This window comes from Cupressus sempervirens, chromosome 2, assembly GCF_028749045.1.
Source record: "Cupressus sempervirens isolate cs-2001-9-10 chromosome 2, ASM2874904v1, whole genome shotgun sequence".
Classification (NCBI taxonomy): domain Eukaryota; kingdom Viridiplantae; phylum Streptophyta; class Pinopsida; order Cupressales; family Cupressaceae; genus Cupressus; species Cupressus sempervirens.
In genome coordinates, this window is record NC_143119.1 from 481,588,446 (window position 1) to 481,611,515 (window position 23,070).

At 37.3% G+C, this 23,070-nt stretch overlaps 1 protein-coding gene across 1 annotated transcript in view; it reads left to right on the plus strand.

Moving 5' to 3' along the window:
* The window catches only part of LOC149573124 (uncharacterized), an 81,450-nt gene that overhangs the window by 36,583 nt on the left and 21,797 nt on the right, over positions 1 to 23,070 (plus strand). The window contains exons 3-4 of the mRNA XM_089814303.1: positions 21,333 to 21,362; positions 21,459 to 22,565. Of these exons, the coding sequence (XP_089670429.1) occupies positions 21,333 to 21,362; positions 21,459 to 22,565 (1,137 nt within the window). The remainder of the gene's footprint in view (positions 1 to 21,332; positions 21,363 to 21,458; positions 22,566 to 23,070) is intronic.

Here is a 23,070-nt window from a genome sequence, read left to right on the forward strand (position 1 = left end):
TCATGGGTACACAAACTTGATAACTAACTTTCATTGAGACCAACTTGAAGAGGATACCATCAAATTTGCAACACTACACTTGGAGGGAGCTGCTCATGAATGGTGGTATCATGGGCTGGTCACTCTTGGTCATAATCTCATTACGATTTATGATGAATTCACTAATAGATTGATCGAGAGATTTGATGTTAGGGATCTTGAAGTGAGTTCTTGAGAGTTGGCAGAATTAAAGAAACGTGGAACTGTTGAAACATATGTTGTTGATTTTTAGAGGTTATCAACCTTGGTTCCAGATATTAGTAACAAGTGATTGGTGGTCCTGTTCATTGAGGGGTTGATGGAGCCCTTGAAGGGATGGCTCAAAGCCTTTGAACCACCAACACTACAAAGGCAATGAAGAAGGCACGGGGCATGGAACTTGCAACACCTTCTAGCAAGTTCTCATCAAAAGGATCTACCTCATATCGGGACAACAAAAACTTTCCCAAGAAGGAAGATAGGACAAAGGGAAATCAGCCTTTCCACTAGACCATGAGAGAATGATTTGAGGAGAAAGAAGTTGTGCTTCTATTGCAAAGGGCCTTATGATGCGAATCATTATTGTCCAATGAGGAATCTGATTCAGATCAGCAAATAGATAATGAAGATTCCAAGTTAGATAAGTCCGAACATGAGGGAGAAGTAGAGATTGAGGTGAATCTTCAAGAAGCGCGTCTCACCAGCATTCAACGTGAAGAATCTTTCAAGATACGTAGAGCTCTAGCAGGGTGAAAGATCATCACTTTGCTTGTCACAGATGCCACCCATAATTTCATTGATTCTAGATTGGTTGAGAGGCGTGGTATAAAAACATAGAACTTTGAAGGAGTTAAGGTTGAAGAGCACACGATTATACTGAGAGGGGGTGAGGGGTGAATAAGTATAATAAGAATTTTTCCAATTTAAAACTTTTTATCCAAGCAATAATGTCAATAACTTTAGATGTTGGAATCGACAATTATGCACACGAATACAGTGACACAATATTTTACGTGGAAACCCAATGCGGGAGAAAACAATGACAATAAATGCTTTTATATAAACTTTGTTCTTTTACAATGGTTTGTAAGCTTCAACCTACTAGAGGCTCCAACCCTTTATATTTATGAGCACCGACTCACTGGAAGCTCCAACTCCCACACTAAGCAGGCTCTGACCTACTGGAAGCACCTATTACGAAGTAATTGGAAAATATTTGCTTGAGCGATGGTTCCTTAAGAAACAATTGTAAAGAATAGAAACATTCTATTCTAGAAACAGAAAATTAAATATTAGAAACATTCTAATATTTACAAAAGATTACAATAGATAACCATTAGAAACTAAATAGAGATAATAGAAATTATCTATTTTCGTAATACTCTCCCGTAATGGTTAATCTATCCAGAGCATAGAGCTGTCAAAAAGCATAAAAGACAGATTCTATCTGCTCAAGGGGCTTTGCACTATTCGCTTTGGGCTGTGAACTAGATTGCTTAGATAGGGCAGCTAAGTGCTTTTGTTATTCAACCTTCATGTGCCCATACTTGTGGCAATAGTTTCAGTGGCAATAGTTTCATCGAATGTTCTTTTTCCAGGAGCTTTCCGAATCTGGAACAGAGGATGTCTGCTGAGAAGATTGCTGATGGTATTTTGGATAATGCTCCAAAACTTTGCAGATGAGCATAATGCTCCAAAACAAAACACAAAAAGCCATGATTTTTAGGAGAAAATTGAAAAAACCCAACTTGATTTTTGAGGTGAAAAAATCAATCAAAACCCAACATGATGTTTGTGGTGAAAAATCAATCAAAACCCAACATGATTTTTGAGGTGAAAAAAATCAAAACCCAACATGATTTTTGAGGTGAAAGATCAATCAAAACCCAACATTACAAAGCTTGGTTTTTTTAATAGGAAAAATCGTAAAACCCAATAGATTATTTTTAAGGAAAATATTACAAACCCACAAAGGAATCCACACAACTTTGCGAATTACAGAATCATAAATTTTTAAGGGAAAATTTATAGAAACCCATAAGAAATTTCTTAGGAAAAAAATATGAAAACCCATCAGATTTTTTTTTTTCTTTGAGGAAAAAATTTATAAAAACCTACCAGAATTTTTAAGAGAGGTAAACCACGAGACTTTGCGTGGTAAAGCAGCACATGCAAGTGCATGTAACCCTCAAAAAGTAGACCCAGAAAATTTGAAGGGTGATCCAGAAGAGAGCTTGAAAATCCAGAAAGAATATGTTGATAAGTAGGAGATGATTTCCACAGCTAGTCAAAGAATATGTTGTGAGTTTCTGGATCGATTGGCTCGAAAATTGAGGCACACAAATCGAGACACCTCGAAAAATCTAATAACCCAGTTGTGCTCTCAAAAAACCCATCAAGAATTTGTAAAAAAACTTTTGATCTGGTATAGAAAATTAAGGTTTTGAACAAAAACGGCCCTGCTTGCAAAACAACTTTAAAAAATGGTAGAAATGTGTAGAAAAAAATAGACAGATTTGGACAGAAATGGGTTGCAAAACCGAACTAGAAGTTGGCGGATTCAAATCTCTCTGAACAAAAACCCTAGTCGGATTATAGAGAGAGTTAGAAGCAAATATGCATGCCAGGGTGGGAAGGTACAGTAGGGTCAAGGAGTGCCCTATTGATTGTAGTTAGAGTGTTGGCTTTGTGGAAAATATTTTCTTGTTATTAATGGTGAACAAGAGATCAATTTATACAAGAGGTTGAACGATGTTTCCTTAAGAAACAATCATAAAGAATAGAAATTCTATTTTAGAAACATAAAACTAAATATTAAAAACATTCTAATATTTATAGAAGATTACAATGGATAGCCATTAGAAACTAAATAGAGATAATAAAAACTAGCTATTATCATAATAACACCAACCCCCACTGCTGTCTTTGTGAGCACCAACCTATTGCGCACAAACTTCTCTTCCACCTTGACAATGTTGCTCACTCAGCTGATGATGGATATCCTTGTTGCACAATTTCTCTTCTTATCTCTGTATAAAATCTATACACTATTCATTCTTGAAGTCAGCCAATAACCCTATACTCTACTTCTCAATCTTCCTTATACTCACAAGAATATATATTTATATATCAGATAAAATTCTGATTATACAATATCCTTTTTCTCTCTTTCACTCTACTCTCTCTACTGTATTTTATATATATATCAGATTAAAATCTGAATATACATGTATATTTTATTCCCCTTTATATACTGCACATCTTCTTTAACTCTGACTTCAATCCTTTTTATAATATTCTGCTTTGCTTATTTTCACACTTCCTTCATTCACTGCGAACTTCTACACATCCTTATTTTCATTTACTGCTCACTTCGTTATTCTTCTTATTTTTCATTATACATCTTTTCACTTTCTTTTATTGTATTCCTCTTTTATATTTATATGTCTTTGCATGAATAAGCATGTCTCTTATTGAGAAGATACATCTATTCACAAGATGACAAATCATATCTTTTGATAACATAACCTTTAAACTTTAAAAACTGTATCTCCCCTTCTCATGACTATCTTTGTTTAGGAAGAGATATCAGTGTCATCATTTTTAATGCGTAGGCTTCCTTTATGATAAAATCTTTGTTTTTTATTGAAACCATATATTCATTTCAGAATAATTAATATATTAATTCCATCTATGTTTGCTCTTGTGCTCAACAATACTTTATTGCTGAATTTCACTGCTTCTCTTCATCCAGATTTTGATACTTATTACTGCTGCTCCCTGATGGAGTTGATTGATGATGCTGCTCCTGTCTTAGTTGATGTTTCCGTTTATATTACTCACCATGATATTGTTTTATTAATTGATATTTTCATTCATTCGAACACTGACCTGTATTTTCTTAGTGTACATGCATTAATACTCCATTGCAAAACTTCATCGCTGATGGTGTTGGGTATGATGTCTGTCCTGACATATTAATATCTTTGTTGCATAGTACCGTTGTTTTCTGATTGCCAGACGGGCTTCGTAAGTCCTGTTCATGAATCACTCCTGTGTACTGCTTATTAAAACCATCAGTTTTGTGTTAGGGAGCTGGATATTAAGAAGACATTGTGGGCATTTTGAGTTTGTGGTTATGCCATTTGGGCTAACCAATGCCCCTTCTACTTTTCAGTCCACAATGAACAAGATATTCCACTCACAGTTAAGACAGTTTGTGTTAGTTTTCTTTGATGACATCTTGGTGTATAGTTAAACATGGTAAGAGCATATTGCACATCTTGATACAGTTTTGGGCATTTGTGCCAAGGAATCTTTGTATGCTAAGGAATCCAAGTATAACTTGGGTATGAGAGAGTTGCTGTGCTTAGGCAGCATCATCAATGCAGAAGGGGTACGTATGGATCCAGACAAGGTCAAGGCAATTATTGAATGGCCTACGCCTGCGAATCTTACACAATTAAGAGTAATTTTGGGCTTATGGGATTTTTATTGCAGATTTGTTAATGGATATTCACGACACGCAGTTCCTCTTATTGATCTAACTAAGAAGGGACCTTTTGTTTGGAGTCATGACGCACATGAATGCTTTGAGTTTTTCAAACGACTTAGACCACTTGTCCTGTATTAGCATTACCAGATTTCACTAAACCCTTTGAGTTGTAGTGTGATGCGTCGGGTAAGGGAATTGGAGCAGTCCTTATGCAGGACAAACATCCAATTGCATTGGAGAGGAGGAAGGTGAGAGGTATTGAGAGGAGCTACAATATATATGATAAGGAGATGTTGGCCATCATGCATGCATTGGCCAAGTTCAGGCAGTACTTAGGTGGGTAGTAAGTTTGTTGTTAAAATGGACCATAATAACTTGAGACACTTCTTAGGGAAGCGGGATCTAAATGATAGTCAACAGAAATGGGTGAACAAGTTGCAATCTTATGACTTTGACATTTCCTTTGTCAAGGGAACATATAATGTTGTTACTGATACCTTATCTCGTCATCCACACTTGAGCTTCATGGCAAAGATCTTAGAAAATTAGAGACATTTGATTATAGTAGAGTATGCCAAGGATTCTTGGGCTTCAGGTATTGTTGAGGGGACTTGATTGTGAATGATCTCATCATTTACAAGGGGAGGATATTCTTGATCTCTAGATCTAAGGTGAAGAACATGGTTTTGAGGATCTTTCATGATACACCTATGGAAGGTCATCCTTGGTACTTTAAGACACATATATAGGTTCGAGAGAGATTTACTTGGAAGGGGCTGAAATTAGAGATTCTTTGATATGTTAGCAAGTGTCCTTGTTGACAGAATAAACAAGAGCACACACACCGTGCAGGTTTGTTACAACCACTTTTGATCCTTGATAGGAAGTGGGAATGCATATCTTGTAATGTCCCCCACTTAGCCAGTTTGGAGGTATGTTGTTGTTAGCCCATTCTTGTATGGTCCCGAGGGCTAACCAGGACTTCAAAAGGGATCTTGAGGTTATTTGGCCTAGTCAAATTTAATTACAGGCCAAACGGAGTTCATTTGTTGGGTTGTCAAGAAGACTTACTATTTTTAGTAAGCCAATAGGGGGATGCAGTGCCTTCAATTTTCAGTGACAGGATGAGATGCGTTTTGTTGGGCTCTTTCTAATGAGCTATTATATGTGGGATTTCGAGTTTATTTGGTATATTATTTTAATGTTTGAAGTTACAACGGTAAAGTGACTATTTAAATTAAATATTATAATGTTTCATAAAGTCACTTTATAAAAATCAAGAGTCCCCCTTTTGAGTACATACATGGACTTTGTAAAAAGAAGAAAGAAGTAATACTAAAAGTCATGTATTATCCTACATTGGCAAGATGGAAGCATGGAGCAAGTGAGGAAGGGATTAAAAGAAAGAGGATAGCTCTCATTTATTCATGCTTGGGAAAATCAAAGAAATTGGAAAATTTTCTAGAGATCATGTCTCAATAGTTTGAAGGATGAAATCTCTTCAAGCTGAAAATCTTGACGCCAATGAAAGATGTGGTCTTGAGATTCAATAAGGTAGCAGTCTGAAAAAAGCAGATATGAAAAAGCAGCTCGAAAAAGCGGAACCGAAAAAGCAGGCCGAAAAAGCAGTCGGAAAAAGCGGAACTAAAAAAGCAGTCCGGAAAAATAAATCGGAAAAGCAAAACAGGAGGAGCAGCATTGAAGAAAATTATTACAACCATCTACAACCAGGTTCCTTTATTAGTATTGTTTTTTTAGGGTGTTATAAGTTTCAGCTGTAAGTGTGCATTATACCAGCATTATCATTTTGTAATCCATGCAAATGCCAAAGTCTTGGCCATATTTCATGAGCATTGTATTTTTTCATTGCAATTAAGAAGATAATAGTTGCTGGTGTCATTTAAGCAATTTAATATCATTATTTATCAGTGAGTTAGTTTGCATACCAACTGTTTGTAAAAATGCCAGTTGGCTGTAAGTGTTCATTTCTCATGCTTAGATCATATATATGCACTGAATATTGTCAAAATTAGTAGCACACTCATGTTAGGTCATTGTGTAGTCCATTATAGTCTTCTAGCACAAGATTCTAATTGATGCAAAATTGTAAAAAGAGTCATTTAAAGCCAGCTGAAATACTATATCAGTCATACATCCTTTGCATGTGAATTGTTTGATGAAATTCCTTGAGCCTTCATCAGCATTTTTTTGAGAGCAGATTTGAGGAGGGTTATTACAGTGGTATCAGAGCAATAAGTCCTGCCATCATGTGGAGGTCTTATAGAGAATTTGGAACAGCTAGATAGAGGGGAAAGTGTTCGACGAAATGTCAAAACACTAAAATCAGAGCATTTATGTTTGAGCATGCGACAGGGGCCTTATAATTTTCGCAATACCAGAGCAAGACAAAATAGGATTTCAGACCTGCAGAGCAAACAGTCTAGTTCATCCGTGTAGGTGGACATAGAATCCAGTCATACAGACACAGAGGAGATATTCTTTGATCAAGGCGGCAATATGGGAGACAGGAATGCTCGGGATCCTGGAGAGGAAAGATTCTTACAGTTATTAGAGACCTTGGCACAGGGACAGCGATTAGCAGAACAGAGGGCACAAGAACAAAATCAGAGAATGGAGCTTATGATGCAGATGATGGCTTGTCAAATGGGGTTGAATGCTAACATGGGTGGAGGAAATAATCAGAATGGTAATAATCAAAATGGTAACAATCAGAATGGGAACAATCAGGATGGGACACATAATGGAAGTGAACAAGTTGGGAACAATTTCGGTCATGCACCCCAACAAGCTAGGACAGTGAGTTCAAGGCCCATGATTCCCACATTTCCTCCTAGAGCCCTAGAGCAGCTCGTACCAGAGCCCCAGATCACTGATACACAGGACCAGTTGAGAAGAGATTGGGAAGCTGGAGGTCCAGATTTTACTGCTGCAATTACCTTTAGGGAGTATATGGATGTGCGGATGAAACATATGCCACGTGGACATGACAGGAACCAGAGCTATGAGCTACGAAAGAAAGTAGGGAAACTTCAGTTACCATATTATGATGGCTCGGGAAAGTCTACAGCAAGAGCTTGGGTTCAAAATCTTGATACATACTTTCAATTGAACCCTATGCCTGAGGAAGAAGCTATTAAGTATGCAACAATTCATTTGGATGGGTTAGCACACGAGTGGTGGCATCATGGTATGGTCACTATGGGTCATGCACACATTACCTCATATGTGGAGTTTATGGAGAGACTGATTGAACGTTTTGATAGGAAGGATCCAGAACTACATTTCAAGGAGTTAGCTCAGCTTAAACAATGGGGATCATTGGAAACATACATTTCAGAATTTCAGAAACTTGCAGTGTTAGTAATAGATGTATCTGAACGGAGGATACTGGTTCTATTTATGGATGGGTTAGCTGATCCGTTGAGAGGGTGGATTAAAGCTCTCAACCCTCCCACTTTGCAGGAAGCCATTAAGAAAGCTCGTGACATGGATTCCTCTTCAGCTTCTAAAAATAAATTCCAGGCAAAGAGTTTCCTTTCGAGGAAAGATAAGGACAGTAAACCTTTTCGTAGAGAGGGTCAGCCACCTAAGGAGGAAAGTAAGAGGTTGGACAATGAGACACTTAATGATCTCAGGAAGAAGAAGCTTTGTTTTTATTGCAGGGAGCCTTGGGATTTGTCACTTAAGTGTCCATTGAAAGAAAAAGCCAAGTAGATGGAGTACTTTTCAGCCGAAGAGTCAGTGGATGGAGATTTAGAGCAGTCATCCGTATCAGATGGAGATGATAATTCTTCACATGAGGAAGCACACAGTGATAGCACAATAGCTCAGTTGTCCAGTATACAGGAGGCCATCACTTTCAGAGTTAGGGGAACTTTGGATGGACAAAGATTTGTGGCACTCATTGATACAAGGGCAACACATAACTTCATTGATGAAAAGTTTGTGACACGTAGAGGGCTACATATAGAAGAGCAAAGGGGATTTAAAGTGATGGTTGCCGACGGCTTCAAAATCGACTATCCCAAGAAAATCTCCAACTTGCAGCTTCGTTTGGGAGATTATGACATGGTGGGAGATTTCTTTGTTGTCAACATTGGTGATCAGGATATGGTGCTTGGGATGAATTGGATGAAATCTTTGGAAGAGTTTACATTTAACCTCCAAAAAATGGAAATAAGGTTTGAGGCAAATGGTAAGAAGATAGTACTCAGAGGTTTGTCAGATGGGAGACTACGAGTGGTGTCACTCAAGTGGATGTAGAGTTTCTTTAGACACGACCAGGTGCAGTGGACAACAGAGTTCAGAGTAATGCCTGAGGTGACAGAGCAACATAAACAGGAGTATCCCCCTGATGTACAAAAAATAATAACCAAACATACTAAGGTGTTTCGTGAGATACCTCCAGGGAGACCCCCGGATAGGGGAATTGAGTATGTTATTGAGTTAGAGGAAGGGGCTAAGCTAGTCATCATCACACCCTACCGCCATCCAAAGAGATATAAAGATGAAATAGAAAAGGCAATCAAGGAGTTTATTGACATGGGGCACATACGACCAAGCAAGAGTCCTTTCGCTTCTTCAGTAGTATTGGTGAAGAAGGTGACAGAGCAACATAAACAGGAGTATCCCCCTGATGTACAAAAAATAATAACCAAACATACTAAGGTGTTTGGTGAGATACCTCCAGGGAGACCCCCGAATAGGGGAATTGAGTATGTTATTGAGTTAGAGGAAGGGGCTAAGCCAGTCATCATCACACCCTACCGCCATCCAAAGAGATATAAAGATGAAATAGAAAAGGCAATCAAGGAGTTGATTGACATGGGGCACATACGACCAAGCAAGAGTCCTTTCGCTTCTTCAGTAGTATTGGTGAAGAAGAAGGATGGTACAATGAGGATGTGCATTGATTATAGGGAACTAAACAAGAAGACAATCAAGAACCGATACCCTATTCCGTGCATTGTTGAGCTTATTGATGAATTGCACGGTGCGTGCTATTTCTCTAAGATTGATTTGAGATCTGGCTACCACCAAATACGGGTTAAAGAGGTGGATGTGGAGAAAACTTTTAGATGCCACTATGGACATTTTGAGTTCTTAGTCATGCCCTTTGGGTTGACTAATGCCCCCGCCACTTTCTAGTCCTGCATGAATAGAGTATTCAAAGATCAGTTGAAGAAGTTTTGTTGATTTTTTTTGATGATAGACTGATATACAACTATACTTGGGAGGAACATTTGAAGCATATTGATGTAGTGCTCAACATTCTAGAGAGGGAGTCATTATATGCCAAGATGAGTAAATGCGAGTTCGGGATGACAGAGTTGCTCTATCTAGGGCATATTATTAGTGCAGGAAGTGTTCGGGTTGACCCAGACAAGATTAGGGCCATTCTGGATTGGCCACCGCCGAGGAACACTTCGCAACTCAAGGGATTTCTTGGGCTTTGCGGGTTCTACTGCAGATTTCTGAAGGGATTTTCACAGATAGCAGCACCACTTACAAATTTGACACGGAGAGACAGTTTCAAGTGGCCAGAGAAGGCTCAGGATTGTTTTGATAGGTTCAAGAAGCTAATGAGTACATGCCCTGTTTTAGCCATTCCAGATTTCACCAGGCCTTTTGAGCTGTAGTGTGATGCCTCAGGAGAGGACGTAGGAGCTGTCCTCATGCAGGACAAACATCCCATCGCATATGAGAGCAGGAAATTACGAGGTGTTGAGAGAACTTACAGCATCTATGACAAAGAAATGCTAGCAATCATGCACGCGCTAGCTAAGTTCAGGTAATACTTAGCAGGGAGCCGATTCACAGTAAAAACAGATCATAACAGCTTGAAACATTTCCTTGGACAGAAGGATCTCAATGACAGGCAACAGAAATGGGTGAGTAAGTTATAGGCTTATGATTTTGACATAGTCTATGTCAAAGGGAAGAAAAATATCGTCGCAGATGCTTTATCCAGAAGGCCTCATTTGCTTGCTGTTGGGATAGTCATGGACGATTGGAGAGAGTTGATCTTGACAGAGTATGCCAAGGATAGTTGGGCATCTAGTGTTATTGAAGGAACTATTCAAGATAGTCGATACATTGTTGTAAATGATTTGATCATCTACAAGGAAAGGATTTATTTAGTACTCGGGTCTGCTATGAAGTAGAAGATTTTGTGGGCATTTCATGATTCACCATTGGCAGGACATCTCAGATTCTTTAAGACATATCGGCAGGTGAGAGAGCGCTTCACTTGGAAATGACTCAAAACAGAGGTGCTTCAGTTTGTTAGGGAGTGCCCAGTATGTCAGCAGAACAAACAGGAACATTTCTTTCCAAGTGGTTTACTACAGCCCCTACCCATACCAGAGAAGAAGTGGGATAGCATTTCCATGGATTTCATTACAGGCCTCCCCAAGGTACAAGGTCGGGATTGTATTTTTGTTGTGGTAGACAGATTGACGAAATTTGCACATTACTTTGCGATTTCGTCCACATATTCAGCAGTACAGACAGCAGAGCTATTCTTTCGAGAGGCATTTAGATTACATGGGATGCCACGGAACATAGTCAGCGACAGGGATAGTAGGTTTATGAGCCACTTTTGGCAGGAGTTGTTCAGGTTGTGTGGAACAGAGCTAACTCCGAGTACCAGTTACCACCCCCAAACTGATGGGCAGACAGAGATAGTGAATAAATGGGTCGAGAGGTACCTTCGAAACTACATTGCAGGAGAGCAGAAGGCTTGGGTGAAGTGGTTGCATCTAGGGGAGTACTGCTATAATACCTCTTTCCATATGTCTATTCAAATGCCCCCTTTCATGGCACTGTACGGGTATGATGCTCCTAATTTTCTGGATTTGTTATTTGGGGACAGTAGGGTGCCTAAGGCCAAGGATATATTGCAGGAGTGTCAGGACATTATGCGATCCTTGAAGGAAAATTTGCAAAGGGCACAAAATCAGCAGAAGCAATATGCTGATCAGCACAGGGTTGAGAGATCTTTCGAGGTAGGAGACATGGTGTACCTCATGTTACAGCCATATAGACAGTCCTCTCTCAAGAGGAGTGGAGTAAAGAAATTGAAACCACGCTACTATGGACCATTCAAAGTAATCAGGAGAGTGGGTGAGGTAGCTTATGAGTTGGAGCTGCCTGTAGATAGTAAAGTACATAACGTGTTCCATGTGTCACGCCTTAAGAAAGCATTGGGGCATAATGTGGTGCCTTCAGTAGTATTGCCACCTCTCAATGATGAGGGAAAACTTATCTTGATTCCTGAGGCTATACTTGACTCCAGGGAGAGGGTGCTTCGCAGGCGAACTATCAGGGAGTACCTAGTAAAGTGGAGGAACCTACCAATTGAGCAGATTATTCAGCATCCTGAGTTGAGATTGCTTGGGCTCAAGCAATTTCAAGAGGGGCGGACTGTAATGTCCCCCACTTAGCCAGTTTGGAGGTATGTTGTCGTTAGCCCATTCTTGTATGGTCCCGAGGGCTAACCAGGACTTCAAAAGGGATCCTGAGGTTATTTGGCCTAGTCAAATTTAATTACAGGCCAAACGGAGTTCATTTGTTGGGTTGTCAGGAAGACTTACTATTTTTAGTAAGCCAATAGGGGGATGCAGTGCCTTCAATTTTCAGTGACAGGATGAGATGCATTTTGTTGGGCTCTTTCTAATGAGCTATTATATGTGGGATTTCAAGTTTATTTGGTATATTATTTTAATGTTTGAAGTTACAATGGTACAGTGACTATTTAAATTAAATATTATAATGTTTCATAAAGTCACTTTATAAAAATCAAGTCCCCCTTTTGAGTACATACATGGACTTTGTAAAAAGAAGAAAGAAGTAATATTAAAAGTCATGTATTATCCCACATTAGCAAGACGGAAGCGTGGAGCAAGTGAGGAAGGGATTAAAAGAAAGAGGATAGCTCTCATTTATTCATGCTTGAGAAAATCAAAGAAATTGGGAAATTTTCTAGAGATCATGTCTCAATAGTTTGAAGGACGAAATCCCTTCAAGCTGAAAATCTTGATGCCATTGAAAGATATGGTCTTGAGATTCAATAGGGTAGCAGTTTGAAAAAAGCAGATACGAAAAAGCAGCCTGAAAAAGCGGAACCGAAAAAGCAGGTCGAAAAAGCAGTCGGAAAAAGCGGAACCGAAAAAGTAGGCCGAAAAAGTAGTCCGAAAAAGCAAATTGAAAAAGCAAAACAGAAGGAGCAGCATTGAAGAAAATTATTACAGCCATCTACAACCAGGTTCCTTTATTAGTATTGTTTTTTTAGGGTGTTATAAGTTTCAGCTGTAAGTGTGCATTATACCAGCATTATCATTTTGTAATCCATGCAAATGCCAAAGTCTTGGCCATATTTCATGAGCATTGTATTTTTTCATTGCAATTAAGAAGATAATAGTTGCTGATGTCATTTAAGCAATTTAATATCATTATTTTTCAGCGAGTTAGTTTGCATACCAACTGTTTGTAAAAATGCCAGTTGGCTATAAGTGTTCATTTCTCATGCTTAGATCATATATATGCACTGAATATTGTCAAAATTAGTAGCACACTCATGTTAGGTCATTGTGTAGTCCATTATAGTCTTCTAGCACAAGATTCTCATTGATGCAAAATTGTAAAAAGAGTCATTTAAAGCCAGCTGAAATACTATATCAGTCATACATCCCTTGCATGTGAATTGTTTGATGAAATTCCTTGAGCCTTCATCAGCATTTTTTTGAGAGCAGATTTGAGGAGGGTTATTACAAATCTATGCATTTCATTATAGAATTACGGAAAGCACAGGGTAAGGATTGCATTTATGTGGTAGTCGATCGTTTGACTAAGTATACTCACTTCTTTCTAATTACTACTACCTATTCAGCTGCACAGATAGCAAAGTTATTCTTTCATGAGATATTCCATTTACATGGGTTGCCTTGGAGTATTGTTAGAAATAGGGGCAGTTGATTTATGAGTCATTTTTGGCAGGAGATTTTCAGACTTTGTGGGACTGAGCTCACTCCAAGTACTAGTTGTCACCCACAAACCGATGGTCAAACAAAGATAGTTAACAAATGGGTGGAAGGATATCTTTGGAACTACATTAAAGGGCAATATAAGGGATGGGTTAAGTGGATACATCTTTGTGAGTACTGTTACAACACCACTTATCCTCTCTCTATTCAAATGACACCCTTCATGGCCTTGTATGGTTATGAAGCACCTAATTTTCTTGATTTGTTGATGAGTGACAGTAGAGTGCCTAGTGCTAGGAATATGTTGTAGGAGAATCAGGATATCATGAGGGCTCTTTGAGAAAATATCTAAAAGGCACATAATCAACATAAACAATATGCAGATAAGAAAAATCCCTCCAACATTATATTTTGATGAACATCTATATTCTGTTGCAAAGTTCTTGTATTATCACAAACCACACGGAGAAATAAGTGAGGGTTGGAATTACACCTGCAGATTCCATTTGCTCCTAAGTTAGAAAGGCTTTCGTAACAAATTCTAATTGTGCACATCTTGCAATTGAGGTATTCACATGACCAGATGTATTTGAGGCATTTTTCCTACCAGTTTACATGCTTTATTCTGCACATTCACATTTCACATGCATCTCGGCCAAGATGATTGCAACTACAACATTAGAGCGAAATTCCCCATACTTTGCATTTTGATGGATGTCAATACATTGTTTCAAAACTCTCATTTTAGCTTGTGCAAGGAGTTGACCACAATTGTGAAATTTGGCTTTGCATTTGCAAGTCAAATGATTCTGTCAAATAGTTTAAATGCCTCATACATGATTCCACAACTTGCGCGTATTTTGCCACTGGCAAAAGTTGTTAAATTCAGCCCTATGCATCGTGATTGTGTTCACTTGATAGTCTCTAAAGCCTTTTCAATAAATAGATTATGTTTATATCTTTTATGCTGCATTGGGAGTTCATAAAGTATTCCAAAGCCCCCTATTTTAACACATAAGAATGGAAATATCAGCAATGTTAATGTTTTGGTTACACACTTGCCAGTTCCATTTACTTGAGATTTTTTATAACCTTTTGAGTTCATTTATTGCAATCATGGTATTCCATGCAACCACATTTCTTTGGGGCAGATTTCATGAAACGTTTTACTGTGATCTACTAGCACCAAGAAAACACTTCCAACAATTACCACGTAATTAAGTGACAATTAAGTTGATTTGATGTTTCCTAAATCTTTCCCAACAAATTTGGAGACAAGTTGGTCACTATCGCCTGTTTGTTACAAGTTGCGTTGTCATGATTTGATTTGTCAAAACTGCCTTCTTTAGTAATCATTAAGCAATAAAATAACAAGTTTCTAAACTTAGAAAAGTTCCCACAGAATATTTTGAAGCATTGAGATGTTCTAAGATAGAGTATGTTGGGAGTTTATGAACTTTATAAAACCTTTGACACCTTGGATACACATGCTTAAGTTAGCTCTGATATTTATGTTCATGTGCTGTTCGAAGCTTCTATAACTTCATCGGTAGTTTATGTCACTTGGACAAGCCATTGAAATAGCTTATCATCATGATCTCATCGGTATGGGAATTTTTGGCTACTTTTGTTTCTCACATTGGACGAGATTATGAATTTGCAACTTGCATATTATTGTCGATGACCTCCATGTTGCTACTCTTTCTTTTCACCTTGACATTCGAAAGTAAACAAAACATTTTTTTTTTGGCATACTATGAGAGGTTTCCCACTTATCATTATACTGAATTTTTTGATGGAGGGAAATGTTCAATATGGTCTCTTACCATTATTCGGTGTTTGAAAATAAGTAACTTGCAAAGCATTGAGGATAAGGTTTACATCCATAATCTATAACTTATAAAATTGGTGCAAAGTACTGATTACAATTAACTTTTCCTTTGGATAGGCTTCCAATAGAGAGATTATACCTCTTCACTCCTTATTTCCCCGTTGGCATTTTGATAATCATCGTCAAGTTATGAATTTGGATAACCTTAAACACTGCTGATGAAGTTTACTACCATATTACTCATAAGACACTCATTGGCCTTTTTAGACTCAAGGCATAATCTCGATCGCCACTTTTCTTGAAGTTATCAATTTGATTTTGGTGTTGGATAGGAAGTTGTTAACTTCTAAGTTAAGACCAACAACTTTTACTCTCTTTTGGCATGGCATGGGTGATGCAAATTGAAATTAATTGAATGACATGCATTTTTCTTTGACTGTTTTCCCATGTGTTAACATGGTTTTTGAGTTGTCTAAAATGACTGAAAATAATCTTCAAGTTGCATGTTGTTGTTTATAGGTGTGGACCTTGTGTATTTTACTTTTCCAAGGATGTTCACTATGTATGGATAATATTTCTCTTGACATTATGTAATAGTATATCTTATGCACTTGAAATGTCACTTGCCTTCTTTTATCAAGCTTGCCATGACTGTATGCCAACCATAGTTCTGAGACTTTGGAGTCAGAGCATGACTTGCCAAGTTTGAGCCAGAGTCCATTAGAAAGAGGCAGATTGCCTCTGGCCTCGGACTCGCCAGAGTCTTGGTAGAGTCACCATGGACTCGCTGAGTCCAAGGACTCTCCTGACTCGCAGAGTCCTGAGCTTTGGACTCTCTTTGGCAGCATGACTCATAAAGTGCAAAAAATAATAAAAGAAATGGTTAAGTGATTGTTTGTGCTTTGTATAACATCTTCTGATACAAAGAAAATAGTTAGAGAAGAGTATTGGGGTTTTGAGAGAGAAATTAGCAAACCAGTTGGCTCTCCCATTTCGATTGTTGATTATTTGTTCCACTTTGTAGCTTGCACTTAAGTATTGAGAGGAGCTAAAGGAAGCATTTGGAGGAGGGTTCTACAAACTTACTTGCATTTCCATTGTTTGTGCAAAAATTGAATGATTTTGTCTTTGTAGTTTGTTCACTACAACCTTCGCCTTCTCCATAGACAGATCTAGGGCACTGATATATCATCGATTGTATTCGAGATTGTTGATCCACATGCAGAGTGGAACATAGGGATTGTTGATCATGTCTTGAGTGATGAAGACATGGAGTGGGTTGATTAGGTGGATTGGGAGGCAGAAGCAGTAGCGATGGCAGTCGAGGAGGCTACACCGCAAGGAGACTGAGTGCAGGACCTTGAGGCTAGGAGTGATGGATCCAAGTCTAATAATGAAGATTATGTGGGTGTGGATGAGGATGAGGATGAGGATGCCCTTGAGGTTCAACCTCAAACACAAGGAGAGAGGATGGCTCTAGAGTCTTCCATGACTTATTTTAGGCATATTCGTAAGAAGGCATAGGCTACTACGAGCCTTAGTCTTCTACACTCTAGCTGATATTTTGATATATGTTTTGAACTTTTGATTCTGTGGATTTCATATATTGTAGACATTTGACAGTGACGCTATGTTTAACTTTATATTGTGTTATTCAATTTTTTTCCTTTAGACATTTTCATTTATACTTATGTGATCTATGTAAAATTGTGTATGAGTGTTAAGTAGCTTCTATTTGTCTGAATTACTGTATATTTGATGTTAATTGACGAAATGATGCGTAAAAAAATCTTTAAATCCTTAAAAATCTTTGAATTTCATGGGTTTTTCAATTTTTTGAGTCTTTGCCAAGTCTTGGCCAAGTCCAAGTCCGAGCCCAATCTTGATTTTCCGAGTCAGAGGCGAGTCAGACTCCCGTAACTATGATGCCAACAATAGAGAAATGAAGGCGACATGAATTGACTGAAAACACATGTTCACTAACACTAAAGGGTCGTGAGGATTGCATATTTACATTACTAGCTAGATTATGGGTTTAGTATAAAAGTTCAAATTTTGAGTAGTTGAAAATAGGGGCAACAACTAGCTGTTTCAGTGTTTATTTCCAGTTCTCCATATACTCACATATTTTTCCGAATTCATGTTCCTTTGACATTCTCATAAAGCATTCTCAGAAGGAACATTAGAAGGCAATTGGGGACCTATAGATTCCTCTAAGGTCTTCCTTATCATTTTCTCAGTAGGTAGGGCTTTATTAAAATTACTTAAGAAGAATAAAATTTTGATAACTTCTCATAATGATAGCATAATGTAAGAGCCCTGCTGGTTGACCCTATACCAATGCTGAAGAGTTTTTTTGTGTTTGCAAATTTTTGGCCTTTTTTGCAATATATATGATTTTTTGTATTTTCAACTATATATATACATGCTGAAACAAATATCATGAAATGAAACAACTGATAAGGTTTGCCGACTTAGAATTCTAATTGTAATTTCAATTGAGGCAATTATTACATTTAGTGCTCATGATAAGGAAATGAATTAATGGAACCTGGTTGTGCCTAGGCTTTCAATATAAATCTTGCTGCAGATCTTTTGAATTTCCCATGCCTCTTCAAGATATGGTAGGCAAGAGAGATGTTGCTAGCAGAATACCTTCAGACTTCAAACGCCACCTTTTGACAACCAAACACTGCTCTATCATAGGAAATCACAGCCCTCATATACATCTCCCGGTGGTGTTTTCTAGAGTTGATGGACACCCCACAATTTGGAGAAGATGTTCGCGTCTCAGTGTGATGCTTGGGGCCTTGAATTGCAGACAATTTTCACCTCCCAATGTGCTGTGCTAACTTGCGCCAAATTGCAGCTTGCTAACGTCTTTGTGCAGGGATTTTACTTACCTTCAAACAATAGAATGTAACAGATTTGAAGGCTAGGTATCAGTAAAAACCGTTTGATACTATTGCAGCAATAATGTATCAAATCAGTATACCTTGGTACCGATTTACCAAACCAATAAAGCAGAGTTAATCTTCAGATTTCAGACATTATTCACCATGTATTTGAATGGCTCAAAGTGCAACACCAAATAGAGAAATCAGTCCTCACAGAAATCTAATGTAGAAACCCTTAGCAATTCACAAAATGTGATAAAATCAAATGTCATGGAATGGATTGACTCCCAAGAGAAAGCCTCTTTATATTTACAAAATGAAACTTGGCTTCTTCCTCACACTTCTCATTAAAGATCGTAAAAGACTGCCAAACTTATAATCAGACTGTGATATCGGACTGAGGTAATACTGTTCTAAATGTATCAGACTGTGGTAATACTGATATGCTCTTTGATTTTGCAGGTAATAATAATAATAAGTCAGACAACTATCAATTTAGAGATAAGTATTTCTGTGATTTACCTCCGATGCTTGATCTGATATATTAATGCAGAGAGATAGAACCATTTATTGATTTCGATGGTCATATCTCTTTTCTGGATCCTTATCTTATATTTGCTCCAAGGGACACAATCATTGACGGTCCAGTCTATTCACCATATGCCTCTTTATGAAGAGACACGATTAGATATTAAAGAGCATTAATTAAGAAACTTGATCTTAATCAGGTGTGATTAGGTTAAACAAATCATCTGCGAACTTTATTCTGGAATAAACAATCATAACCATAATTTGTTTGGTTGATCGAACATGATCCAAGAGAATGAATGCTTCAGAATTTATACTTGGTTTGATGATTTTAATTTGGTCAATTTCAAGAGCTATTTCGATGATGGCAATAACAGTTCTGATTGAGTATGTATATGTATGCATGTATACCAGTTCATATGATGAACTGGTATACATACATGCACAAATGTATACAGATTTATCAGATCTGACCGACCCTACCATATCTTTAACAAAGATTCTTCACTTACACACTTTCAAATTATAACAAAATAATGGTAAAGTTATTTATTAAGATAGGTTTAGTAAATAACTTATAATATGAAGCTCCATTAAATGACTGAAGATGCCAATCACTAGGTGCCTCAACTACACTGCTAAAAATTGTAGCCGCCCAGAATTTACTTATTATAAATAGCAAGTCTCTCAACAGAGACCTGTAAAACAAAATGCCAGCTCACAAGGCTTGCAATGACAAAATGACATTGCCAAGCTACAAGAACCTGCTAAAATGGGGACATTACACATAAGGTCCTGCAAGGGAGTTACATCTTCTCAATTCAAAGAAGCTATTCTAAGATTGACTTTGTTTTCATTGAGAAGATAATTTGAACACAGGTAGAACCCAACAACATTAGTATATTGTCACCTCCATTTCTCAAGATTATTCTTCTTGTATCGGCTATATGATAGAGCAAGGGAAGTTTAAATAATAATATTAAAAGTCAGATTAATGACTTTGTTTTCAAAAAGGGCACGTAATTTTTAGGTCTTATGTAATGTTGTCAATGCATTGTTTTGGATTCTGATGTTAATAACACATTTTTGCTTGTTTTTGATACTTCTATTATGTTAATTTATATATATTTTTCTTTCTAAAAATTTTTGGGTATTGGTTTTTAATAAATGCACGTTTCAAAATAAATAATTTAATGTATGACAATGTTCTAAAAGTATAAAAGCTATATTACTTGGAGGGAATATATAATACCATGAATTTGATTGACTTGCTCAAAATATACATAAAATCTAATTAAAGCCTTTTATTGGGTGCTTTACCTGACAAAGACATTGAATTAAACCTTCACTATGAACTAGATCTTTCTGACAATATTATGAAATTGTTCTCTGGAAAGGCAATAATCAAATCAGCAAATAATGAAAACACACTTCTGCAGATAATTGGCTCAACTTCTTTTAACATTGACATTAAAAATTGTTCCGGAAGCAATTTTGTGGATATCTCTATGTTATTGTTGTCTAGATTTTGATTTTGTTGGCTTATTTTGACTGAGTACTTTCCCAGAACCCTTCCAAAAGAAATCCTAAGACATTTACAGGAGAGTTCTGTAAAAGGATACTTTCGGGAAACCCTCGTGGGGGGATTAAGAATAATGTGTTTGGATACAACTATGATTTATTGGAAGTTCTGTTTAATAAGAGCCACAGAATTTAACGAAAGGAAAGAGAAAATGGAGTTTGGATCATGAATTGGCCCAACCCAACCTTTAGATCCTTCTGTATTTGGATCCAGATTCATCTCTTTTTGTCAATAGATTCAATCTCGTAGCTTCCTTAAGAATCCCTAATTCAGATATTGTTTCTCTCAGTTCCTCCAGATCAAAATCTGTTCCAAAACAATGAGTGCACTGTTTAAATTGTCTTGGCTCTCAACCTCTAATCCTAATATCATGTGATTTTTGATCTATTAATTTTTTCCTATACTAATCCATTGTTGTGTCTGAGCTTAGTCCCACACTTTTCATCTGGCTTATTCCAATATTAAATCATATGTATGAAGAAAAGAGTTTGAGTTTTAATTGAGAGAAGTAAGAAGTTTGTCCGGTTACAACTTTCAGATAATGAAACATTACCTGATGATCTATTGTAAAAATTGACATATAAATTTGGCACCCACCATAGATATATTGATTTAAGATTCTCCTGTTTTGCATGTAATGGTAAGTTTGAAAATCCTATATCTGGAAATCTATTTTGTTATTATTTGTATTTTCTCTTTAACTGCTATATTAACTTCATTTGATTTTCCAGTTGGTAGAAGTGTGGATGACAGAGAACTTCTAGGGGTAGTTTTCTCAATGTTGGTATGCAATTATCAGTATTTTTTTCGCGATCCTTAGTATGTCAAAATGCTTTCCGTCTTTATTAAAATTCGGATCAACATTTGTACATGTTTCTTGCATCTTGAACTTTAATCAATATACAACTACAGTATTACTGAATGCACTGTAGAGATTCAATTTAATCCTTGTTTTGACTTGTTGGATATTCTGCAGACACATGGCATTGCTGAATATATTGCCCAGGTATGTTATTATCTTAATTTTATGCCTGTTTTACTTTGATAACTGCGAGTTCTTGTGCCTTTTGGCGCTCCACCAATCTTGTTGTCTATGCCACAGGAAGAGATGGAGAGAAGAAATGGTTTCTGGTGGTCACCAGATAGTAAATATATTGCATTTGCACAGGTTGATGCTTCTGAAATACCTTTTTATAGGATCATGCATCAAGGTAAAGCAACTGTTGGTAGAGAAGCGGAGGAAGACCATGCTTACCCCTTTGCTGGTCATGCAAATGTGGAAGTGTGCCTTGGTGTTGTTCCAGCAACTGGTGGTGACATTTCTTGGATGGATTTGTCCTGTGGATTGAACAAAGATGATTTGGAGGAAGAATACTTAGCTAGGGTTGCATGGATGCAGGGTAATGTACTGACTGCACAAGTTTTGAATAGGGTACACTCTAAGTTGAAGCTTCTAAAATTTGATGTAAAGACTGGGATGCGGGAAACTCTTTTGATAGAAGAGAATGACATCTGGGTAAACTTGAATGACTGTTTTACACCTTTGCATAAGGGTCTGGATCGTTTGGCAGGAGGCTTTATATGGGCTAGTGAGAGATCTGGATTCAAGCATTTGTATGTTTATGATGGGAAAGGTTATTGCTTAGGTGCCATTACTGAGGGTGAGTGGATGGTTGAACAGGTTGCTGGAGTAGATGAGATTAATGGTGTTGTTTATTTTACTGGGACGCTAGATAATCCTCTAGAGACTCATTTGTACAGTACATTGCTCTTTCCTAATTTTGACCACCCACTTCAAAAGCCAAAAAGGTTGACACAGGAGGAAGGGAGACATTCAGTGGTCTTGGATCATCAGATGCAGAGGTTTGTAGATATCCATGATTCTTTGAAATCCTTACCAAAGGTCACACTGCGTTCCTTACAAGATGGTAAGTTGTTATTACCCATATATGAGCAACCATCTCCAACACCTCGCATTCAAAGATTAATAACTTTAGCTCCAGAGATAGTTCAGCTAACAGCAAGTGATGGTACTCTTTTATATGGAGCAATATACAGACCATCTGTTGAACTGTTTGGGCCTCCACCTTACAAGACTTTAGTACATGTGTATGGGGGTCCACATGTTCAGACTGTTTACAACTCATGGGTGAACACTGTTGATATGAGAGCACAATACCTATGCAGCAAGGGCATCTTGGTTTGGAGGGTCAGTATCACTATCCATTTTAATTAATTTCCAATTGACAAAGTATTAATTGTGGTTGGATTTACTTACATTATCTGATGTAGTGTTATCTGTTTTTTTGGTAGTAAAACAATCTTGAAATGAGGTTTCAAGAAAATACCAAAATGCCAAGAATTATCCAGAATAATGGAAATGACTCCTCCCGACCTCCTTTTGTTTTCTTATGACTCCTCCCGACCTCCTTTTGTTTTCTTTCTTTTAAAATCTTTATTGGGGAGCTTTCCAGAAGTTTTTTTTCCCATCATTTAATAACTTTCTAGAAGGGTCATATGTTCATTTATAAAGTGACTTTATTTTAATTTACTTTTAACCATAAGAGCCACTTCATAATTAAAATCAATTATATTTCTGCACAACCACCAAGCTGCAGAAAATACTAAAGTGACTCAATTATGAGCTCCAACAATGAAACAACCTTAAACTCGTTGGAAATCAATTTTATTGAAGATCGGTGCTTTCTAAAAGC